The 21,769-nt window shown below is 36.5% G+C and overlaps 1 protein-coding gene across 1 annotated transcript in view; it reads left to right on the forward strand.

The window, feature by feature from the left end:
• Positions 1–21,769, forward strand: part of LOC135157664 (macrophage mannose receptor 1-like) — a 38,264-nt gene extending 16,495 nt beyond the window's left edge. The window contains exons 5-9 of the mRNA XM_064114060.1: positions 11,795–11,910; positions 14,749–14,897; positions 15,653–15,801; positions 17,669–17,787; positions 21,610–21,769. Of these exons, the coding sequence (XP_063970130.1) occupies positions 11,795–11,910; positions 14,749–14,897; positions 15,653–15,801; positions 17,669–17,787; positions 21,610–21,769 (693 nt within the window). The remainder of the gene's footprint in view (positions 1–11,794; positions 11,911–14,748; positions 14,898–15,652; positions 15,802–17,668; positions 17,788–21,609) is intronic.

A 21,769-nucleotide genomic window follows, 5' to 3' on the forward strand; every position in this document is an offset into this window, starting at 1 on the left:
AGAGCAGCAAATTTTTTGGACGATATTTCGTGCGCGAAAAGAATTGACAAGCAAAAAAAGGAAAGGTCTTCAACCACAAATAAAGGATTTCGTACCACAACAAATTGACAAGCCAAAAAAAAAAGAAAATTAAGGTCTTTAAGTTCAAAAGAGGGTCCACACGTCTGTTTTCATTGCATTTTTACATTCCAAATTATTAATTTTGCTTCTCAAAAGGGGGGCATGTCCCCTGGATCAGTTATGACTCGTCAGGGGGGGGGGCACCTGTCCCCTGGATCAGTTGTGACTCGTCAGGGGGGGGGGGAATATCCCCTGGATCAGTTGTGACTCGTCGGGGGGACAGGGGCATGTCCCCTGGATCAGTTGTGACTCATCAGGGGGCAGTCTGCCCCCTTAGGTATACGCTAGTGGCGAGGTGCAAAAAAAACAGGGACAATGATTTACAAGTCATTATATAAGCACTGATTTCCAAGTCATAAGCACAAGGAGGTGAAATTGAGAACGGTGCGAAGAGAAAAAATGCAATGAAAGAAAGAAATTAGTATAAAGAAAGAAAAAAAATGGAGAAGGGATGGGGGCTGCATGGGATTGCGTCGTTGGGAATTTCTTTAGTCTGACAAACTTTATTGCATTTTTTTTTTGGTTTCTAACTTGACAAACAAGCCATGTACACGCCCCTCATTATAAAAGGGAGAAATATCCGGATATTGTCAATCGGACTGTTATGAGAGAAAAGCAAAAAAAAAAAATGTTGTGATATCGGCATCATAATTGATAGTGCATTGAAATAATGTTATTTCTTCATTAAAAAAATAACACACTTTCTTGTGAATAGGAACATGGCTTACCGCTCCCCCAACCTCACCTTCGCAGAGGGTGGACAAAATTATACTGAGCAAGTAGTTGACCTTCCTGTAAAATATCCTATATCCTATATTAAACGTGTAATTTTTGTTTGTCAACAAAACATAGCACGAATCTCTTGTAATGAAAAAATCTCTGAGCTGACTTTATAATTTTATAAATTACAACATATTTTATTAATTGAGAAAGAGCAGAGGTCAAAAATACAGTATATAATTGAGGGATCCAGGCTGGGGGCACCCCAGGAATATTTTGAAATTTGCTCATGGACTTAAATTTTGTATTTATTTACTTTAATGCATTTTTTAATCTATTAATTAATTCATTCATTTATCATGTATTCTGTTTCATTTACCCAAGGTAAGAGAGTCTTGCACAAGAGAGCTAAATGTTCGAAAATGGCCATTATGGGCCCGTCTGTTTGCTATTTCCACCACTTTTTATTTCTTTCTTCACAACGTTAATTTTGTATAAGAATCTTCTACTATAATTGGCGTGCTTGCCTGACACACTTTCATTCCAATTTGATATTGACCGAACATTGCCATAAACATTACCGATAAACCGTTCTTGTACCATGATTGTTAAGAAAAAAAAGAAGATGTTCACCTATACCCTGGCAAAATGGCATTTAATGCATGCTTAGTTTCAAGTTTCCAATTTGCACCTTTCTAATGAGTCTATTAGAAACACAAGTAAAGAACTATATAGCTCTTGAGGCCTGTTCAGAAATAATATGTTGGATACAGGGGCAGCCTTCGCTGATGGGGGGGGGGGGGTGCGAATTTTGTCAGCCCAAAATTTTCCCTGATCGGCCTCTCGAAGTTGATTTGTTTATGTTTATTTGAAGGGGTAGTCCTAACAGTGCATCTCTCAGCTTTATTTTAATAAATCATCATAAACACAATCTCATAAGCCTTAGTTCGTGCGCAAAGTGCGAACTAATTTTTTTTTTTAATGTATTTTGTCCTAAAACTTGAACATTCTGGGCAATGTTTGTGAGCCTGAACGTCATGTAACTGATTAATATTACTGCGTATAGCGTGAACAGAAATTATAATACGTTTTGATCTGATCGAAAAGGGACCACCAATCAAAAACTATACTTGCAGTTGGACATGAATGCGTTGCATATTTCAACAATCAAATAGTGCATGCAAGCGCGAGCTGATTTTTTTTACATTTCTACCTAAAGAAGGGAAAATCTAAGCTCTTTTTGTCAATTTGTGAACATGATAGGTATATCACTGAACAATTGATGCGTGAGAAAAGCGTGAGCGTAAAAATCGAGATTTAGCCTAAAACGGGACACATTTTTCATGTTTTGTAAATCATGAAAAGGATGAATAATTGGGAATCTTTCTACATGAATAATGCGAGCGCGCCAAACGCGAGCAGAAAACTTTTGGAAATCTGAAATGAAAATAAGGGTCCATCTAAGCTCTGTGTTTCAAGTACTTTGGTGGAAAATTGCTAGGTGGATATTGATCGCACTTAATAAAAAGCTGATATTTTGTTTTATTTTCAAAGTCGTCCACTCATCTTATTTTATTCTTTCGCCTCCTTTTATTTCTTTTTCTTCTCTCTTTTCCCCCTTATTTTTCAACTTTCTTTCTTTCAACCTTTTTCTTCAGTTTTTTTTTGCTCCGCCAAGGGGGGCAAGCACCTCGCCCCCCTTCCTGGATCCGCCTATGTAAATATTCAAAGTAAAAATGTTCTGTAATGAAGACAGGATCATTCAGAATTGTGCTAAAAGATGTACATGCATAGGCAAGTCATGCAGATCCATGGGGTCGAAGCGGCCGCGGGCAACCCCCTACCTCTGTTGGCTGCGGAAAAGGAGGTAAAAGAGAAAAGAACGAGGAATGAAAAAAGGAGTAAGGGAAGAAAATGATAAAAGAAGGAAGAAAGTGTAATAAAACTGGGGAGGGGATGATAAGAAAATAAAGAAGGAAATCAGGCCATAATGTAAAAAAAAAAACGTTTAAAAACGTTGCTTACACTTCGCGCTCGCATTGACTTGAGCGGGATGATAATATGTTCAACATGTTCAAGAGGATATCAACTGCCCTAAAATATTAATTTTCAAGTCTAGTCAATATGCACAAATTATTCTCGCCACTCGAATATTAATTATCTTCTTTTTATTCAGCGATACACATTCTCTTCATGATTACAAGAAAAGTTCTAAATTCATATTGCAAAAATATTAGCTCGCGCTTTGCGTTCACAAATTTAGTAAGTAAGTGCGATCAATATCCGCTTCACATTATTTTTCTAAAGTGGTTGAAGGTAGCTGAAGGTTGAAAGGTAATCTGAAAAATAAAAATATTGCACTAACTTTTTTTGTGAGAATGAAATTAAGCAAGCGAAGCGAGAATGCCGATGGTACTGAATAAAAATATAGCACCGCAGAATAGAAAAAAGGAGCTCGAGTTAGAATCTGTTATAACAATGGCAATATATACAAAACATACACAACACAATATATTTAAATTTCATTTTTCATAATAACATATTTTATGAATTTCCATATACATCTGTTCACACTAAAATTACACTACTGTACGAAAAAACAACACCTAGAACAAACTATGAATAACCCATTTTCCCCCCTTTCAAATAAATTGAGATCCATTTACGCACATGCACACGCCTTACTCCCCCTTTCCCATTTTCTTTCTCCTGCTCCTTCAATACCCTCCAGGAATTGCTCAGGGTTCGGGGAGGGGGGGGGGGTGTCGATCTCCCTTTGATCATCATACTTTTTAATGAATCATAATGGCAATCTAATGGTAGCATCTAAACTCGCTCGTCGCGCTTGCATAAACTTATGCAGTCCTTGTGAGCATAGCTCACCCCCCCCTCCTGGTGACTTGGAACCCCCTCCCCATTGAAGAGAAAAGAATGATAAAGAGATATGTATCACGTCAAAATCTATCACAAAGTTAGATTTTTGTATTGAAGGGTGATACAAAAATTGCTCGCCTGCAGCTTTTCTAGTAATAATTTTATCCTTTATGCAATTCTGTCCCCCCTTGAAATTTTAGACTGGTAGTGCTACTGACCACCCCCTCAAAAAAAGTAATGATAATAATAATAATAAATTACAAGTAAAAATAGGCCTAAATGTAACAAAAAAAAACTTTCAGGGACCAAACTTAATTGTGTCAGTTATCCAATCTCATCCAACCCCGTAAAGACCGACACTGGACACCCATGTTATTTTACATACACCGCGATGAAAGCGAAAATTGGGGGGGGGGGGGCGTGCCCCCAAATTTTTTGGCTAGGATTTAACATTATCTAGGATATGTTAATGCTTGTATGGTATCTCCGCGAAACCTCTTCGAAATTCAGCAGGGTTTTACGATCGTTATTACATTAAAAATTAGCAAGCTGATTTAGACTTCGTGGCACATACATGTACGGCATCAAATTTTTTCCTCCCGTTCGTTTTTTTTTTGTAATCCTCGATCGTCAACCTGGACGTGTTCTTATATGCCTAATTCCACTTTTCCTTAATCCCTTCTCTTCCTTTTTTTAAATTCAGCTTTATCGCTATCTCATAGGCGGATCCAGGGGCAAAGTTCCCGGGTCCCCGTAGTGGAGGAGCAAAAAAAAAGGAAAGTAAAAAAAAAAAGGAAAAGGGAAAAGAGAGGAGAAAAGGGGGAAGAAGACAAGTGAATAAAACAAGGCGAGCTGTCATTATTGTTTGATTTATAAATTGATTTTTATTATGTGCAGCCATAGTCCGTTTTATGGTCCAAGTATCAATGCAGCTCCCGCTACGCGCTCGCATTATTTGTCAAGTACCCTAGTCTTCGTATATTCAATGAATTCTAAAAAATATTCATATTCAGGTCTGATTGTCAAAACCTATCACATGATTGTCAAAAGACAATTAAAATAAAATCGGTTCGTGATTTGCGCTCGCATTAATTGTTAAAGATTATATCAACCAATGTCTTCTATTCATAAATACAATGCTTACAATATCCAGTTGTCAGAACTTGATATTAACAAATTTCTCGCTTTCATCGGGCTTATTAGTTATTAGAGTAACAAATAAGATAAGAACATTTTCATGAATTGCTAATTACTATATTGTATTTTTTTCAGAATAGAATGTCGACAAGTTTCATCTCGCGCTTTAATAGGTAGATAATTACCATTTTCATTATGATGACAACATGTCCTTAGAATATCCCCGTCCTAGGTCAAAATAATTTTACAAAAATATCAGCTCGCGCTCACAGGCTCGAATCATTTTATTAAATGCAATCCACATCCAATTTTCATTTTTAGTGATTGAAATAGTGCTTATATTAATTGAGATTATAATATAAACAATATTCTGCTCGCACTTCGCGCTCGCATTATAAATGTGAAAGATGCCTAATTACCCATCTTCACGAATTACAAAACATGAATAGTGTCCAGTCCCGTTTTTAGCTCTAAGGCTGCGTTTATGCGACCTCAAGCCAGAATCATGAATTGAATCATGATTCGAATCATGATTCAAAACACAAACATGAATCACGATATCACAGAATCAGCGTTTAGACGACCTTCATTCCAATGCTGTTTCTCCTCAGATTCGGGCCAATCCAGTGCGCATCACTAGTGCGCAATTTGACAGAGGAAGTTTTTCGCACGTGCTTCGGCTCTCGAAAAATCTTTTGCTTCCAGAATTCAGTCTATACCTAATTTTATTTACTTATATCATATAGGGTCCATGTGCTTCTATTCATCTTGTTAATTTATCAAAAATGGTGTTCGGAAGTGAATTTCAGCGTAGATCCAATTTAATATTGACACTCTATACTCAACAACAACTGAGATCATTGTCTGTCCAGTTAATTCATTTACTAGAACTTGAAGTTGAAGACATGACCAAAAAATGAAAAGTAGTGGACGATGCGATGACCAACACAGAACTTGGACATGACAAGAAATGCATGCAGAGTAATCATGTACATACAATGAGCTGAGCTTGGCAAGAGTCAAACCGAAAGTAGCCCGACACAGTGAGGTCATATAATCATGATTCAAATCACGATATCGTTTATTCGAACATTTTCGTACGTGATTCTGCAGAAACGTCTTTCCAAACGCCCCTTTTTTCGTGTTTCATGTTTGTGATTCTAATCATGATTATATTCAATTTCGACTAAACGCAATCGTGATTCTGCAGAATCATGATTCAGATCATGATTCTAGGGTGAAAAAGTGGCGGATAAACGCACCCTAAATCTCAAAATTTTCCCCATCTCGCTTCGCGCTCGTATTTTTTTAGTGTTTAGTAGTTCAGGATTACAAAAATTGCTTAGAATATCCATTTTCTTGGTTGGAATTTCAAAAGCTCAGCTCGCACTTCGTGCTCACATTATTCGATTGTTGAAATAGGCCAACAAGAATGTATCGTCTTCATGGAAACTACAAGCAGGTCCCTTGTTTATCAGGCCAGGGGCCCGTTGCAGAAAGAGTTGCAATCAATCGCAACTCTAAAAATCATGCGCAAGTCCCAAATGCTCGTTGTTGATTGGTCGAAAATCAAATTGCGCGTGATTTTTTTTGAGTTGCGATTGATTGCAACTCTTTCTGCAACGGGCCCCAGAACAGTGGCTTACCTAGGATTTTCCCAGGGGGGGGGGGCAAATTCGTCCGCCCAAAAATTTGACGAGCAAAAAAAAGGACTTCAAACACAAATTAAGGAATTTGTACCAGAAAAAAAAATTGACAAGCATAAAAGAAAGAAGAAAAAAAAGGTCTTCAAGCTCACAGGAACAGGCCACTTGCGGGGGGGGGGGGGGATACGTTCCTTGCATGGGTTGTGACTCGTCAGGGGGGGGGGGGCAGTCTGCCCCCCTCTTGGCCTCTGCCCCGGCCCCCCGTAGGTATACGCTAATGGGCCAAACATATATTAAAAAAATTCTACTCGTGCTTCGCATTTGCAGTAGCAATTAGATATACGAATCTTGCCCATGATCAAAACATTACTCTTTTTCTTTATCTTTCCCTCTCTTTCTTTTCTCCCTTTTCCCCCATTTCCAAATTTCCCTTCCCCAATGCATGCGCTGAAATATGACGTGAAAGACATGAACACAATCGTTGTACACGCAAAAAATGTGTATGATGGGAATGTCAGGAGGCCGCGCCGAGCTGAGCGAGCGTGGCCACTGTCCATCGCATCGCGCAGTGCATGCAGCATGCTGTAGTTGTATACCGTAATTTCAATCAATCCTCTCCATAGTTCAGCCAATGAACTAATCTTGTCGCACGTGAAAATTTGTAGCCAAAATTTTGACAGAAACATCTCCAGTACGTTTTCGTGAACCTAAAAAAAAACTAGAGTAACATGTGAACTACAAGTTAGAGGGACAGCATAAGGGTAAGTCAGTCCCCATGTGTTTTTTTTAATTCTCTAACCAATCTAACGCAACGTTATGGTCGCCTGCGCTCCTCGCAGAACTCGCCGCCGGGGGAGAAACTCGACGGAAGTCATGCTATAACAATAACCGACGAGCATATACGGAATTAGCAGACTACGCTCGCAGGGATATTTCAGTTTGCTAAAAGTGGAACGGAATAGCGATCGACGAACAGGGGGGAAAAAATCAGTCGTGGACGAAAGTGGGCGCTATATCGGTGCGCATAAATTCAGCTAATTGTCAGTGAATTCAGCCGAGGAAATTGATTTTATTTCTCAGAGTTTATTTAAAATTTTGATATTTCCAAGCTGAAATTTTGTCACTTTCACATTGCTTTATTATCAGCAATTGTTATTCAACAAAAAAAATTCATTCAACTGGAATTTTTGTATCCTTTACCAACACTATCCACGAGCTTTAATAAGTTAGTCTTCTTTTAAATAATGCCATATATTTTAACAGGAATCAACAAGCAAAAGACAAAGATCGGCATCTTTCCATCGATGTGACATATCCGTTGCGCGCACTAGCGCTATAAGCGCGTAAATGCGCGAATTGTCTAAAACTTCCGATCAAATCGCGCGGATATTTATGGTATCCGCAATCACCGCAGAAAGCAACATTTTGCATGCAATCAAATGGGGATCTCGGCCAAATTTTGCCATGCCCGTCGTTAAGGGGTGGGTCAGGGGGCAACGGGCAGAAATCTTGTTAACTATGCCCGTTGCCCTTGGTTACCACCTTAATTTGTTGTTTTGAAGGCATGGGGTGGTATTCTGAGATCCATTTTATCTCAGATAAAATAAAATATTTTATCTCCGTTAAAATCAGTGAGATAAAATACCCTTAAAATCTCTCCGAATTGGTATTTTGAGAACAATTTTATCTCCATTTTATCTCTGTAAGACACACCTATTTTTTAATCAATATCCAATTAGAAACGCGCTTTTATAGCTCTCTCGTATCACTCAACCAATGGAAATCCATTCCGCTAGGAGGTGTGGCGAAGGAGTGAGATTGCGTCAATTTATTGACTTCAATACGCTTGCACTATACGCCTGCGCGTCTTTACAGAGATTTCTTTTTAACAAAAATGGCAATACTCTCATCTTTTTTTCGAAGTCTATATCGCATCTTTTCAAGCATCATTTCAAAGACAATATTAGTCAAGAAAAGTCTTATGAAATACTTCCTGATTGTACAGGAATAACTTTAAGGTGCTGTTCTCAATGAATATATCATTTTTCTTAATTTTCATGCCAACATTTGGAGTTAATTCACCTAGAAATATTGACGAAATCAACGTCGTGGAGATAAAATAGCCCTTACCCTCTTTTAAGTTGATTTTATTTTTTTCTTCAAAGTAACTTGGGCGCAAGCACATCACCCGCGTTGCAATGGCCAGATACGCGATGGGTATGTCTACGCAGCCACTGCTCTGTTGCGTATCATCATAGATACGCAAGATAAAATTTATACTCAAGATAAAATTTTAAATTTTATCTGAGAGATAAAATGTCATCTCAGAATACCAATTTCATTTTAAGAGATAAAATAAAATATTTTAAAGATAAAATGACCTCAGAATACCGCCCATGGTCGTTTACATGACCTCAGTTTTGACCAATCAGAGGAACGGATTATTCGACATTCTTAAAGAGAGGTTTATAAAATAAAATATTTTATCTCCGTTTAAATCAATATCCAATTAGAAACGCGCTTTTATAGCTCTCTCATGTCACTCAACCAATGCAAATCCATTCCGCCAGGAGGTGTGGCAAAGGGGTGAGATTGCGTCAATTTATTGACTTCAAATACGCTTGCACTATACGCTTGCGCGTCTGTACAGAGATTTCTTTTAAACAAAATGACAATACTCTCAACTTTTTCGAAGTCTATATCGCATCTTTTCAAGCTTCATTTCAAAGACAATATTAGTCAAGAAAAGTCTTTTGGAATATGTCCTGATTGTACAGGAATAACGTTAAGGTGTTGTTCTCAATAAACATATCATTTTTCTTCCTTTTCATGTCAACATTTGGAGTTAATTCACCTAGAAATATTGACAAAATCAACGTCGCGGAGATCAAATAGCCCCTACCCTCTTTTAAGTTTATTTTATTTTTTCTTCAAAGTAACTTGGGCGCAAGCATATCACCCGCGTTGCAATGGCCATATACGCGATGTGTATGTCTACGCAGCCACTGCTCTGTTGCGTATCATCATAGATACGCAAGATACATTTTTAAATTTTATCTGAGAGATAAAATGTCATCTCAGAATACCAATATCATTTTAAGAGATAAAATAAAATATTTTAAAGATAAAATGACCTCAGAATACCGCCCCTGATCAATATACATGTAGAATATATGCAAGGGCGTAGGCAGGTTTGAGCATGAGGAGATGGAACTAAAGTGGCATGGTGGGTGTACTGACATCTTGGGGAGGTGGAACTACAAAGTTTGGAAAATCAGCTGTTGAACGCAGAATAAGGGGTACAAATTTTGTTTTGCTTGCCACTGTCGGAACTCCTCTTCCTCAGCGGGAGGGTGCACGTGCACTCATTTTACCCCAGCCTACACCCTTTCTCTGCTATTTTTATCCTGTTTGTATAAAACACCTTCTCAAGCATGGAATGTGCTGAAAATTTCAGGATCTTATCTGTCAATAGTAAATAATATCAGTATTAGTATACTGCTACTTATATACTTAGTATACAATGATAGTATCAGTATCAGTATGATAGTATCAGTATATCAGTATCAGTAAATAATAGCAATGCGACTACTCTTTCAATTACTTGCGGTGTCCCCCAGGGTAGCCTACTAGGCCCACTTCTTTTTATTAATTACATCAATGATATTAAATATACATAAAATTTACTTTCATTTATACTTTTTGCTGACGACTCCAATATTTTATTTTCCCATGATGATATTAACCAATTCGTTAGAATCGGAAACTTTGAACTAACAAATGTTACAGATTGGATCAAGGCCAACAAACGTTTGCTTAATCACCAGAAGACAAACTACATGCTTTTCAGTAATAAAATCAATACTCTACCTGACAGTATTTTCTTTGATAATTTCGTTCTTAATAATGTTTCCACTACGAGATTCTTGGGTGTCCTTATTGACGACAAATTATCCTGGAAGCCTCATATCCATAGTATATCTAAAACAATTTCTAGAAACATTGGAATTATTAATAAACTCAAACATTTTCTCCCTTCCCGCACTTTGTTAACATTATATTACACCCTTATTCTATCATATATCAATTATGGAATTATTGCCTCGGGATGTGCAATACAAACACAACTAAACAGAATATTACTTCTCCAGAAAAAATGCTCTAAGAATAATTTTTCAAACACACTTTAGATCACATACTGATATCTTATTTTTGAAAATAACATTCTTGAAATAAGTGACATATATATTTTCGAACTTAGTCAATTTATGTTCAAATTAAGCAAGGACGATCTCCTCGCCATTTTCTCTAATATGTTCCGTAAAAATGCATCCGTACACTGCTACCCAACAAGGCAACGACAATATTATCATCTTCCTTTAACAAGAACTTTATTTGCAAAAAACTCATTTGTCTTATCCGGGCCTGCCTACTGGAACTCTCTGCCTCAAGATTTCAAAGAATCCCCTAATGTAAATATTTTTAAACGCAAACTGAAAAATGTTAATTCTGCAATACTCGTTAAAAACAGGTCAAGCTGAATAACTAATTAAATTATACTCGACTTTTGTGTATATGCGTATTATATGCGCTCATATTATTTACATAGTCATGTATATTATTTGTTTTATTATTTTTTCTTCTTAAAATTACAATTAGCCAAAGTACCTGTTCCTGCTGCCCGCCTTCTTTCTTCTTTCCTTCTATTTAGTGTACTGCACTGTTCTTTCCCTCCTGTCTTCTCCCCTCACCTCTCCCCTCTCTTATAATATTTTCTCACATTATCCATCAGTTACGTTTATGTCAAGTGCACACAAATTGCTTGTATTTATTTTTAAACAAAATTATTAGTACGACCCAATATTTATTTGTCGTAATTTTGTAATGTAACTAAAATAGGGGCTTGCCTCTTGTACAAGCTTTGCTTTTTTCGGCAAGTCCCTCCGTTTTACTTTTAATTACAAATGTCATTTGAGATAACTTTATTTACTGAATTGTGTTCCTTAAATCTATGATTATGTTATATATATATATTATATTTCGTCTTGTAGTATTTTTGACCTTGTTATGTTATGTTTATCATATTATGTACAATTGCGAAACGGAAATAAATAAATTAAATAGTTTTATAGTATTGTATTAGTAAAGTAAGCGTTCAAATGACCATTTCAACTAAAAATATAATATATGATAAGATGATAACGCCTTGAAGGATGATTTCATTTACAAAGATATAATTTACACCAATATGTATTTTTCTCTTGTTAATTATACTATATATTTTTTTTTCTTCTCAGACATTTCTAGAATCGTTTGTTACACCCGCTCTTTCATCTTCCTATTGTTATTGGTTTGGTTTAAATCGAAGCTCAGATAGTGAGCCATTTAGCTGGAATGATGGTATTAACTTGAGGTTGGTGTATTTCTTTTATTTTCCTACATGATTACAAAATCTTGACGTATTATTGGGAGGGGGGTGGCATCACGTTGAATGCTGTGATAGGTAATTTCGCAAAATAATCACCAAAAAATGTGCCGTTCATTATTTAGATAAAATTGTTCCTTGTAATCTAGGATGAAAGTGTGGCATGCCATTGCGCATTGTTGGCATTAAAGAAACTTATGAAACTGTATACTGTATGGATGAGAGCACAGTTAGTCTCAAAATGGAATTCTTTATACTTTCAAAGCACTGTAATGGCTTGAGATAATGCATATTTTTCCTCTTTAAATAATTACGGAGGCAAAATTTCCCGGGGGAGGGGGGCCAGTCAGATATATTGCTGTACACACGCGTGGCCAAAAACAAAACGCGTTTAAAGCGGCGTTTTTTTCAGTTTTGGACGCGGTCCGCGCGTGGTCTCGTTAAAAAACAAGTCCACCCCAACACAAAATTGAAAATTTCATCGAAATCGGATGTAAAATAAGAAAGTTATGGCATTTTAAAGTTTCGCTTAATTTCACAAAACAGTTATATGCACATCCTGGCTGATATGCAAATGAGGAGACTATGACGTCATCCACTCACTATTTCTTTTGTATTTTATTACATGAAATACGAAATATTCTAATTTTCTCCACATTGTCAAGTGAGACAACAATTAATTGCTCGCTGAACATGTGGAATTAGCATTGTTTAATACTACAGTATATGGTATAGTCAAGTTGGTCCTTATTGTCAAATCTATAAAAAAAAATATTGTTTAATTCAAACAATAAAAAAAAAGTGAGTGATGAACATCATCGCCTGACTCACCCAGTTGTCCATATCACTGTTTTGTGAAAAATAAGCGAAACTTTAAAATGTCATAACTTTCTTGTTTTACATCCGATTTTGATGAAATTTTCAGCACTATGCTATTTTGATTTTTCTCTATTTATTCAAGTCATCATTTTCCTGGGGTGGACTTGACCTTTAAGGGTATCAAAAACACCGATTTTTCAAGAAAAAGGGTGGTTTTGAAAGACTGGTCAATGGTCAATCGCGGGGTCAGACGTATTTAGGGTATGTTTTACCCCCAAAGCTTTTTTTTAAGACTAGCCAAACGTGTACAGTCAGACCGCAGGTCCCTATGCTAATGAGCAAAAAGGCCAGATTCATCCAAATCATCTCGTGGCTGAATCCTCCTCCTGGCAAAATCTCGTGATTCGTGAGATTTTCTTTCTCTAAGAATTTACCTGTTTTAACCTCAAGTTAAATGAAATATTATTACACCATCAAATAGAGTAAAAGTTACTCTTTCATATTGGTCACTTATTTTGTATACAATATTTTGTTGAATAAATAAATTTCTGGCCTGAAAATGTGCCTTAAAACTGAATTTTCTTCCTCTGTTTTCTTTTGCAAATTGTGCAAAACTTTTTATTTTGAGCCTCAATGATATCTATATCACCATAAAGCTGAACTTCTGTACTTTCTCACAATGCCACTCTTGATATGCGGCACCTTTTAATCGGGTCAAGATCACACTTTTCCCACCAAGGTACAAGACGAGATTTCTGAAATTTTGTACTTGCAAGAAATCCAGAGTTCTGATTGGCTGGATAAGGTTCACAGAACAACAGGCGCGGGGTATTCGAAGAGATTACCACATGGGAAGTGTGACCTTCCCAGGAACCCAGGAACTGGAACCTTTGGAATTTGCCATTGTGTGGTCTTTTTGACCAATCAGAGAGCAGTATTCTTGTTTTCAAGCTGCTTTATGTACTTGGCAAATGAAAAGTGTGATCTTGACCCGATTAAACCAATTCTTATTTTGAAACCTATATCATTTCAAAGCATACATATTCAGCTTTATCATGCTATAAAAATCATTTGGGGTCAAACTAAAATAAAGTGTGAAAATAGCAGCTTTTGTCAGGTGAAAATATTTATTTTGTAGCATATTTTAGATCAAAATTTTAATCTATATTACAAAATCTTTGAATAAATCCAAAAACATGACCAAGAATGATTTTTCTTCTTTACAATGGTACCAAATTCATGAAATTCGATGCACAAATAGAGCAGCAATGACCGAATGAAAAGAGGTGTTTTGGTCCGCATCAAGCTCATTAAATATGCAAAACATCTCAAGTCATGAATATCACTTGGATGAAAGAAGCCACTTTCTTGTGACCTGCAGTCTGACTGTGTTTAGGGTATTTTGTTTCCAAGCCTTTTCCCCGAGGTCATATTTTGGCGACAACTTGTTTAGGGGCCAAAATGTGTAGATAAAGCCCGCGAAAACTTGCTTAGGGGATTATTTTGCACACAGAGAAAAACTCGTTTAGGGGTGTTTGGAAATTACTTGGTCACGCGTGTGTACAGCAATATATTTGACTGCCCCCCAAAACAATTTACCACACCTTAGTACATTCGTGAGGCGTACGTATATTCTTTGGCTCTAGCATGTTAGGACGAAACAGGCAAGGGGTATGTTTTGGGGGGATTCCCATACATGTATGTTATAATGGATCGGAAATTGGTTGGTCCTAATTTCTTTGAGTTTAGAAGTTTGAGTTTGAGTTTAGCTTGCACCCCAAGCCCGCAATTTATTGGTGCCCTCTGCATTATGCAAGTTGGTGCTGTAGCAAAGCGGATTCCCCTCGCCTCTCGAACAAGGATACATCGTGCGGTGCATTTTACATTGTTACTTTAAAAAAATACTAAAAACACACTAAGATGCACTCTTCCACTTTCCCTTAGCCAGACAACCATCATCAAGATTTGTCCAAAATTAATTCCGTTCTTTCATACCTTTAATTTTAGTGATCCTCACTGGGCTCCTGACGAGCCATCAAGCTCTATAGGACAGTCCTGTGGATGTTTATGGTCTGATGGAAACAATGACAATCACGGTCGATGGGACAGTCGGACTTGTGAAGACGCACTGCCTTACATCTGTGAAAGACCACAAAGTACATTACGATTTTTTTTTGTCTTCGAGTACTGTGCAATATGTTTACAATTAATACACACCATAATAATGCATAATTAGGAATTACACGCACGAGATAGCTGTAGAATAGTTCTAAGGATAACAAGTGTCTGTTATTATTCTAATGGCAGAGAAAACGATATGTATCCTCGTCTCAAAACCACGCCCGGGTAACAAAAAATGTAATTATAATTTTTTTAAAGAATAATATAGGATTTATATAGCGCACGTATCCCCATTTTTAGTTAGGTGCTCAGTGCGCTATTATAATATCCCGACTAAGCTAGTCTACCTATTTTGGTGCTCACAGCTGTTTGAGGAATTACTCCCTGTCTGTCGGTACCTATTTACATCACCCGAGTTGAGTGCAAAACAATGTGTGCAAATTTATTGCTGAAGAAAAAAAGGCCATGGCTGGGAATCAAACCCACGTCCCCCGGATTAAAAGACGAGAGGGTTAACAACTAGACCACGACGCCCCCGGTAGAAGTCATTCGGTAGGCTAACATAAGAGACTGGTAACGTGATATATTTAAGAAAATCATTTGATTAGGTACATATTACCATTATATATAACAATGTCAAACTCAATTATTAAATTGCAGATAAAATCAATGATAAAATTGATGTTTAGATTGATATATGATTTAAAGTAGTTTCATATTAAAGCAGAAACACAGTCACAAAGTCTGAAAATGCAAATCTCTCACGAGATATAATTCTCCTCTTACGCAGTCCCACTTAATGGAAAATGGATAGAAATTGCAGCAGTTAACGATGTACAGTATTACTTCTCAACATTTTCGGCGAATTATTTCAATGCAAACGAGTATTGTCGGCAAATAGGTGGACATCTGGCGCAATTGAAAACATCAACGATTTATGTAAGTTGTTTCACATTAGTTAAATTAAAATTATGGTGTGAATCCAATATCTTGCAAGACATTACGTGGTAGCTTTTATTTGTCACTTGTTCTTCCTTCAAAGGCACTATTGTATGCGTGCGCTTTGGGCATAATGGGAAAAACGTAGTTTGAATAATAGTGACAATGATAATAATAACAATGATGTTGATGATGGTCGTGATTACGATGATGATGATGACGATGAAAGTATCAATACAAATGGTTTTATCCACGTGATTATCGTTTAATGTCAGAAACTGGACAAAAATATAAAGCGTTTATGACCTAAAGTTGGCGACAGTCGTAATTATATAGGTTATACAGGTTCAGTAGTAGTAAGGATGTACTCTACATTATTGTACGGGAGGGGGGAGGGGGTGTGGCTGTTTGCCAAGGAAGACATCACATTACGTGGATTATTTTATTTTTATTTTCTTTATATATGATTTCTGCAATATTTGACACATTTTACCGTTTCTCCTTAAGGATTTATATACGACCTATGGGGTTCCTGAACCCCATAGGTTGTATAAAGAACCTTGAAGAGTTCCTTGTAGAACTGAAAATTATTCTAAAGGAGTGATTGTTTAGAACCCTTTTCTGATTATTTTCGAAGAACCATTGATAAGAGTTTTTATACAGTACGTATACAAAAAACGGGACAGTTTTGAAAAGTTTATCAAAATTCTGTTTCAAATGATGATGTCTATATTTTGATGTTTATAAATGCTCTGAAGTCTTATATTTCAAATGCAATTTTAAAAATAATCAGTTTTGTTCATGCTTGAGCGCACAGGGAACTTTTTTTGTCAGTGGTTCAATAAAGGGCTTGTGCCAAATGGCAGAAAATGAGAAAATATTGACGATGAGACATTTGGCTAATCAGCAGCCTACCTCTCAAGCTTTTCCTTATCTTTGCCAAAACTTAGAATTATGCTTTCAAAATCCATATTTACAAAGTATTAATTGGTTTGAAGTGTTTTGTATTTTCATTTAACTATTTTACATTTTAACATAACAAGAAAAAACTTGTCAACCCAAGCAAGGATATATGCATTATATTTGTATATTTGTAATTCATTCAAATTTATTCAAATCCTTTTATGACGTAAAACAAAGGTTGTGGTGCCTTTGAAAGATATGAAGCATATTGCCAAGGGTACATTGAATCTTTCAACATGTTAGGTTGTTCTCGACAGGGTGCTGGGAACAGTTTATAACAGGAGATGCTTGTTTTAATTTGATACACAAAAAAGGTTTTCACCAAGAAATTAAGTTCCTTTTAATTAAGAGAAATTTGACAAGTAAGAAAACAAGTTTTCGCTACAAAAATTAAGGTATTTTTTTTTGCAATATTTACTTTTAGAAATACGAAACAGCTTTTCAAGGATGCCACCTATGATGAATAAAACGCGCATCAAAAATCGTTAAATGAAAATACAGGGCAATTCAAGTAATTTAATACTTTGTAAATGGATTTTAATACCATAATTCGTAAAGTATGGTAAAGATAATTAAAGGCTCAGGAGGAAATCTGCTGATTAGTGAAATGTCTCATTAGATCGTCAGTACTTTCTCATTTTTTGCCATTTTGGTACCCCTGACAAAAAAAAAATCCGTGTGCGCTCAAGCATGAACAAAACTTATTTGATTTGGGGGTTTGATGACAGTCAAAAGATAAGACTTTAGAGCATGTATTGACATCAAAATATACATAATTTGAAACAAAATCTTCATAGACTTTTCAAAACTGTCCCGCTTTTTTATACTCACTGTATACGGAACTGCTATCCTTCCAAATGAAGATAATTTTACTTGTTTTTTTATGTTTAACATGATAATATAGTCAGCAGTGAGAGATCACTTTTTAAGAATGGGAGTCAACAGTTTTGTCTTCGGGCTTGATGATCTAATGAAGGAAGGTGAATTCCGATGGGCTGATGGCACGTTATTGAGCGAAACGGGGTAAGATTATCATATCATTTTTCTTCCTTTAATCTTCGAGAACTTATCAATTACATCTACTACATTATTAACAATAATAATAGTTGTAGTGGTGGTAGTAGAAGAAGAAGGGGAAAAAGAACAAGTAGTAGTAGTAGTAGTAGTAGTAGTGGAAGTTCAATACTTAGTAATAATTTCAAAAGTAAAAGTAGTAGTAGCAGTTGCGGTAGTTGTAGTAGAAGTAGTAGTAGTAGTACTTGTAGTAGTACCAGTAGTAGTAGTAATAGTAGTAATAGTTTTAGTAGTAGTATTAGCTATAGTAGTAGTAATATTAGTAGTAGAAGTAGTAGTGGCAGTAGTAGTAGAAGAAGTAGTAGGAGTAGTAGGAGTAGTAGTAAGTAGTAGTAGTAGTAGTAGAAGTAGTAGTAGTAGTAGTAGTAGTAGTAGTAGTAGTAGTAGAAGTAGTAGTAGTAGTAGTAGTAGTAGTAATAGTAGTAGTAGTAGTAGTAGTAGTAGTAGTAGTAGTAAGTAGTAGTAGTATAGTAGTAGTAGTAGTAGTAGTAGTAGTAGTAGTAGTAGTAGTAGTAGTAGTAGTAGTAGTAGTAGTATCAATGGTAGTAGGACGATAGTAGGCATATCAGCCAGGGAAAGTGTTCCCTGTTGGAAGACGACCTACAGGCAAAATCTACAACCTTTATTACTAATGATAGGCAAATAATCACCGTTGGTGAAGGTGATGGGCAAACTATCACTTCAGAGGCGAGCTGGATATAGCTATATCTTTCCGAAGCGAAGCTGAGGAAAGATAGCGTGAACATCCAGCTTGACGGGGAAGTGATAGTTTGCCTCGTCACCTGAAACCAAGAAATGAACGTATACTTTATATTCCACATCTATAATCCACATTTAAAACCTTTCAATAGGAGGGGGAAACAATAATTTTATACAAAATCCAAGGTTTCCTTAAAAAAAATCATTAAATTCGTCGATGCCTGAGTGTGAGTTTACGATTTAAGTGCGCGCGATCTAGCTGCTGCGCTTGCCAAACTTGGCTTGTAAGCGCACGGATCCAGCGTTGTCTTTATTATGACGTTTATTGTTGGTGTGCGTATCATTTCAGGTTTTTGACATGCGAACCGATTCTGCACCACGAGCTAACAGTGTGTAAACGCGGTGCAAGATAAACCAAAAGCCGATTCTGCATCGGCTTTTGGTTCTGAACCAAAAGCTGATTAAGTGTAAACACGGTGTATGATGTCACAAATGTGATGAAGAAAAATGGAGAATGATGGACCAGGGGCGGATCCAGGATTTTCCAAAAGGGGGGGGGGGCAACTTTTTCGGTCGAAAATTTTGACAAGCCCCCCCCCCCCCAAAAAAAAAAAAAAAAAAAAAAATAGTTTTCAACCACAATTTTGGGATATTTCGTACCCGAAAAAAAATTGACAAGCAAACAAAAAATAATGTTCCTCAAAGGTGCCCCTCCCCTGGATCCTCGCCTGTGATGGACCTAAAAGTTTTTTAATGGCTTTTTGGCCCCTACACATTTATTTCATTTCGCGCATGCTACACAAGGCTTATCGCGCGAAAATACATGTACGTGGTGAACTGAGTTCGATCTAGATCTAAATATCGTAGATAAACTAGATCTGCTCGTTCTAGGTATTAATATTATAAATGTTCCTAATTCTGGCCTTTATTTAGCCCCGAATTCTAACCTTACATTTCCTGGATAGAATCCAGATCTAGATCTTAAAATTATTAAGACATGATCGTTCTCAAGTTAGATATTAGAAGTTTTTATTCTAAAGTTACTCACCCATATCATGTCATGTTGCAATGATCCAAAATCAAATCCATTAGAAAGGAAGATAATCAATTTGATCCAATGTATCCATACACAGCAAAAAGTACGGTGTTAACCGGTGTACATAGAGGACCACACCGGTTGTTTTACACCGGTGTTAAATTTACAGTGTTAGTTTAACACCTATAGGTGTTATTACAACACCTTTGGTTGTTACATTTACACTCTATGGTATTATGTCCAATCCCTAGGGTGTAATTTCAACACCTCAGGGTGTGGTCCTCTATTAACACCAACTGGTGTCAGTTTTAACACCACAGTTTTTACAGCTTATGATCCAATTGGCAAAGATTTAAAAAAAGACTAATTTATGATCGTTCAAAGAGTCACTGTAATTAGTTTAACAAGGTTATCAACTAGGTTATATAAACTCGAAGATGAAGAAGAAATAACACAGTCACAACAATACGTCTAAGAACAAAATTCAAAACAACATATTTACAGAGAGGGTCCTTGTGTTTTGGGCCTAATTGTAAATTTTGACCACACAGTAAACTGAAAAGTTGCACTTCTGTGCGGACTGTGCACAAGGCCTACGTTTTTGTTTTCTCTGGCCGGGGGCTGATGTTCCTTGCCTAGAGCCGGAGGCTGAGCGACAGGTGAGGTGGACCATTAGAATCATCAGAGTTGGACCTGGCGTCGCTAGTGGCAGTAAATCTAGAGCCAGTGGGTGAGATGGCTGTTCTAAATCTTGGTTTTTACTTTGCTGACCAAGACCAAGAGCAGAATAAATTGTTTCATTAATTTTCATCTTCTGCTGGTCACTGGTTTGTGCGTAATGCTTAATGTTTGTTTCTGATTTATGCCCCGAAAACGATATAGTGCTCACACATCTCGCTCGCCGAGCTGCAGCGCCGGTACAGGCCGGCCAAATACTATCAACTCAAACAGATTGTGACGTAACAAAGGAAATTACGGCCTTTGTCACTGCATGTGATGGAAAATGAAAGACCAAAAATGGGTGTGGCAAGTTTTTTTTTTCTTGCGTCCCCAAAATAATTGAAAACGCGTTGAAAAACTTCATTGACCGCTGAAGAGATCAGCGAAACTCAAAAGTTCCATCACCACTAGTGATGGTTGATGATGGGGGAAACTACCATTTATCACGTGATTGACTTTTGACCAATCCTATTGCTAAATTCTTAGTATGTGGAGATACGAAAATATCACAATGATCGTTAACTGCATTTTCTTGAAGGAATGTGTTTTCACATAGGTAATTTCAGTGTTGCATTGCATCACCACAATGATTTTCAGTCGAACCATGAAGAAACACTTATAATGTAAAAAGACATACATTTTTACCTATCTAAGTTATTCAAAACAAATTACCGAGATAACAGAAGCGAAAATGCAATTTCCACTTACCACTTCAATTCAACACTGGCGTAAATCTAACTTCAATTGAAGGAAACAATTCGAAATTTGGGCTTATTAAGGTAAGGCCTGTTTCACACTTTAGATGAATATTAATTCATATTTTGCCGACAATGATTTAGCCATTATGTCATTTGTAACATTCGAAATTAAAACTTAGGTAATATACTAACCCATTGTTTGAAATTATTTTTGAATAAACACATTTCCTCATTGCATTGTCTCCTGTGTCAGCATTTACAAACTGTTAATTGTAGTTTTTGAAGTTTGAAGTAATGAATTATATATTTCATATCAATCAATCATATCTGTCACTATGATGTAATTTATTTTTGGTATTTTTTGTGGGAGTGGTATATAGGCCCTATGTACAATGAAATATTTTTTTCGAGTATTCATTTTAAGAAAGGGGGAATGGGGGAAGAGAGATATCACCATCCCAATTGTTGCATATGCAGCTACCTAACGTGCATATAAATATTTCAAGAACTAGTATTCTTTTCTCATTTTTAACTATCTAACTATCTATCCAAATGCTTAGGAGTAATCAATGTTATAATTCATAGAAATTATTTTATTATGATTGCACCAACTTTCAGATATTCTCAATGGAATCCCGGTAACCCGGATAATTATTTAGGGAACGAACATTGTGTGGACAGGCATGTGAACACAGGCGCTTGGAATGATCGACCTTGCAGCATTCAAAAAAGATTTGTCTGCGAGAAACCAAAAGGTAGGCCGACATCAATTAGGTAA

This window comes from Lytechinus pictus, chromosome 19, assembly GCF_037042905.1.
Source record: "Lytechinus pictus isolate F3 Inbred chromosome 19, Lp3.0, whole genome shotgun sequence".
Classification (NCBI taxonomy): Eukaryota; Metazoa; Echinodermata; class Echinoidea; order Temnopleuroida; family Toxopneustidae; genus Lytechinus; species Lytechinus pictus.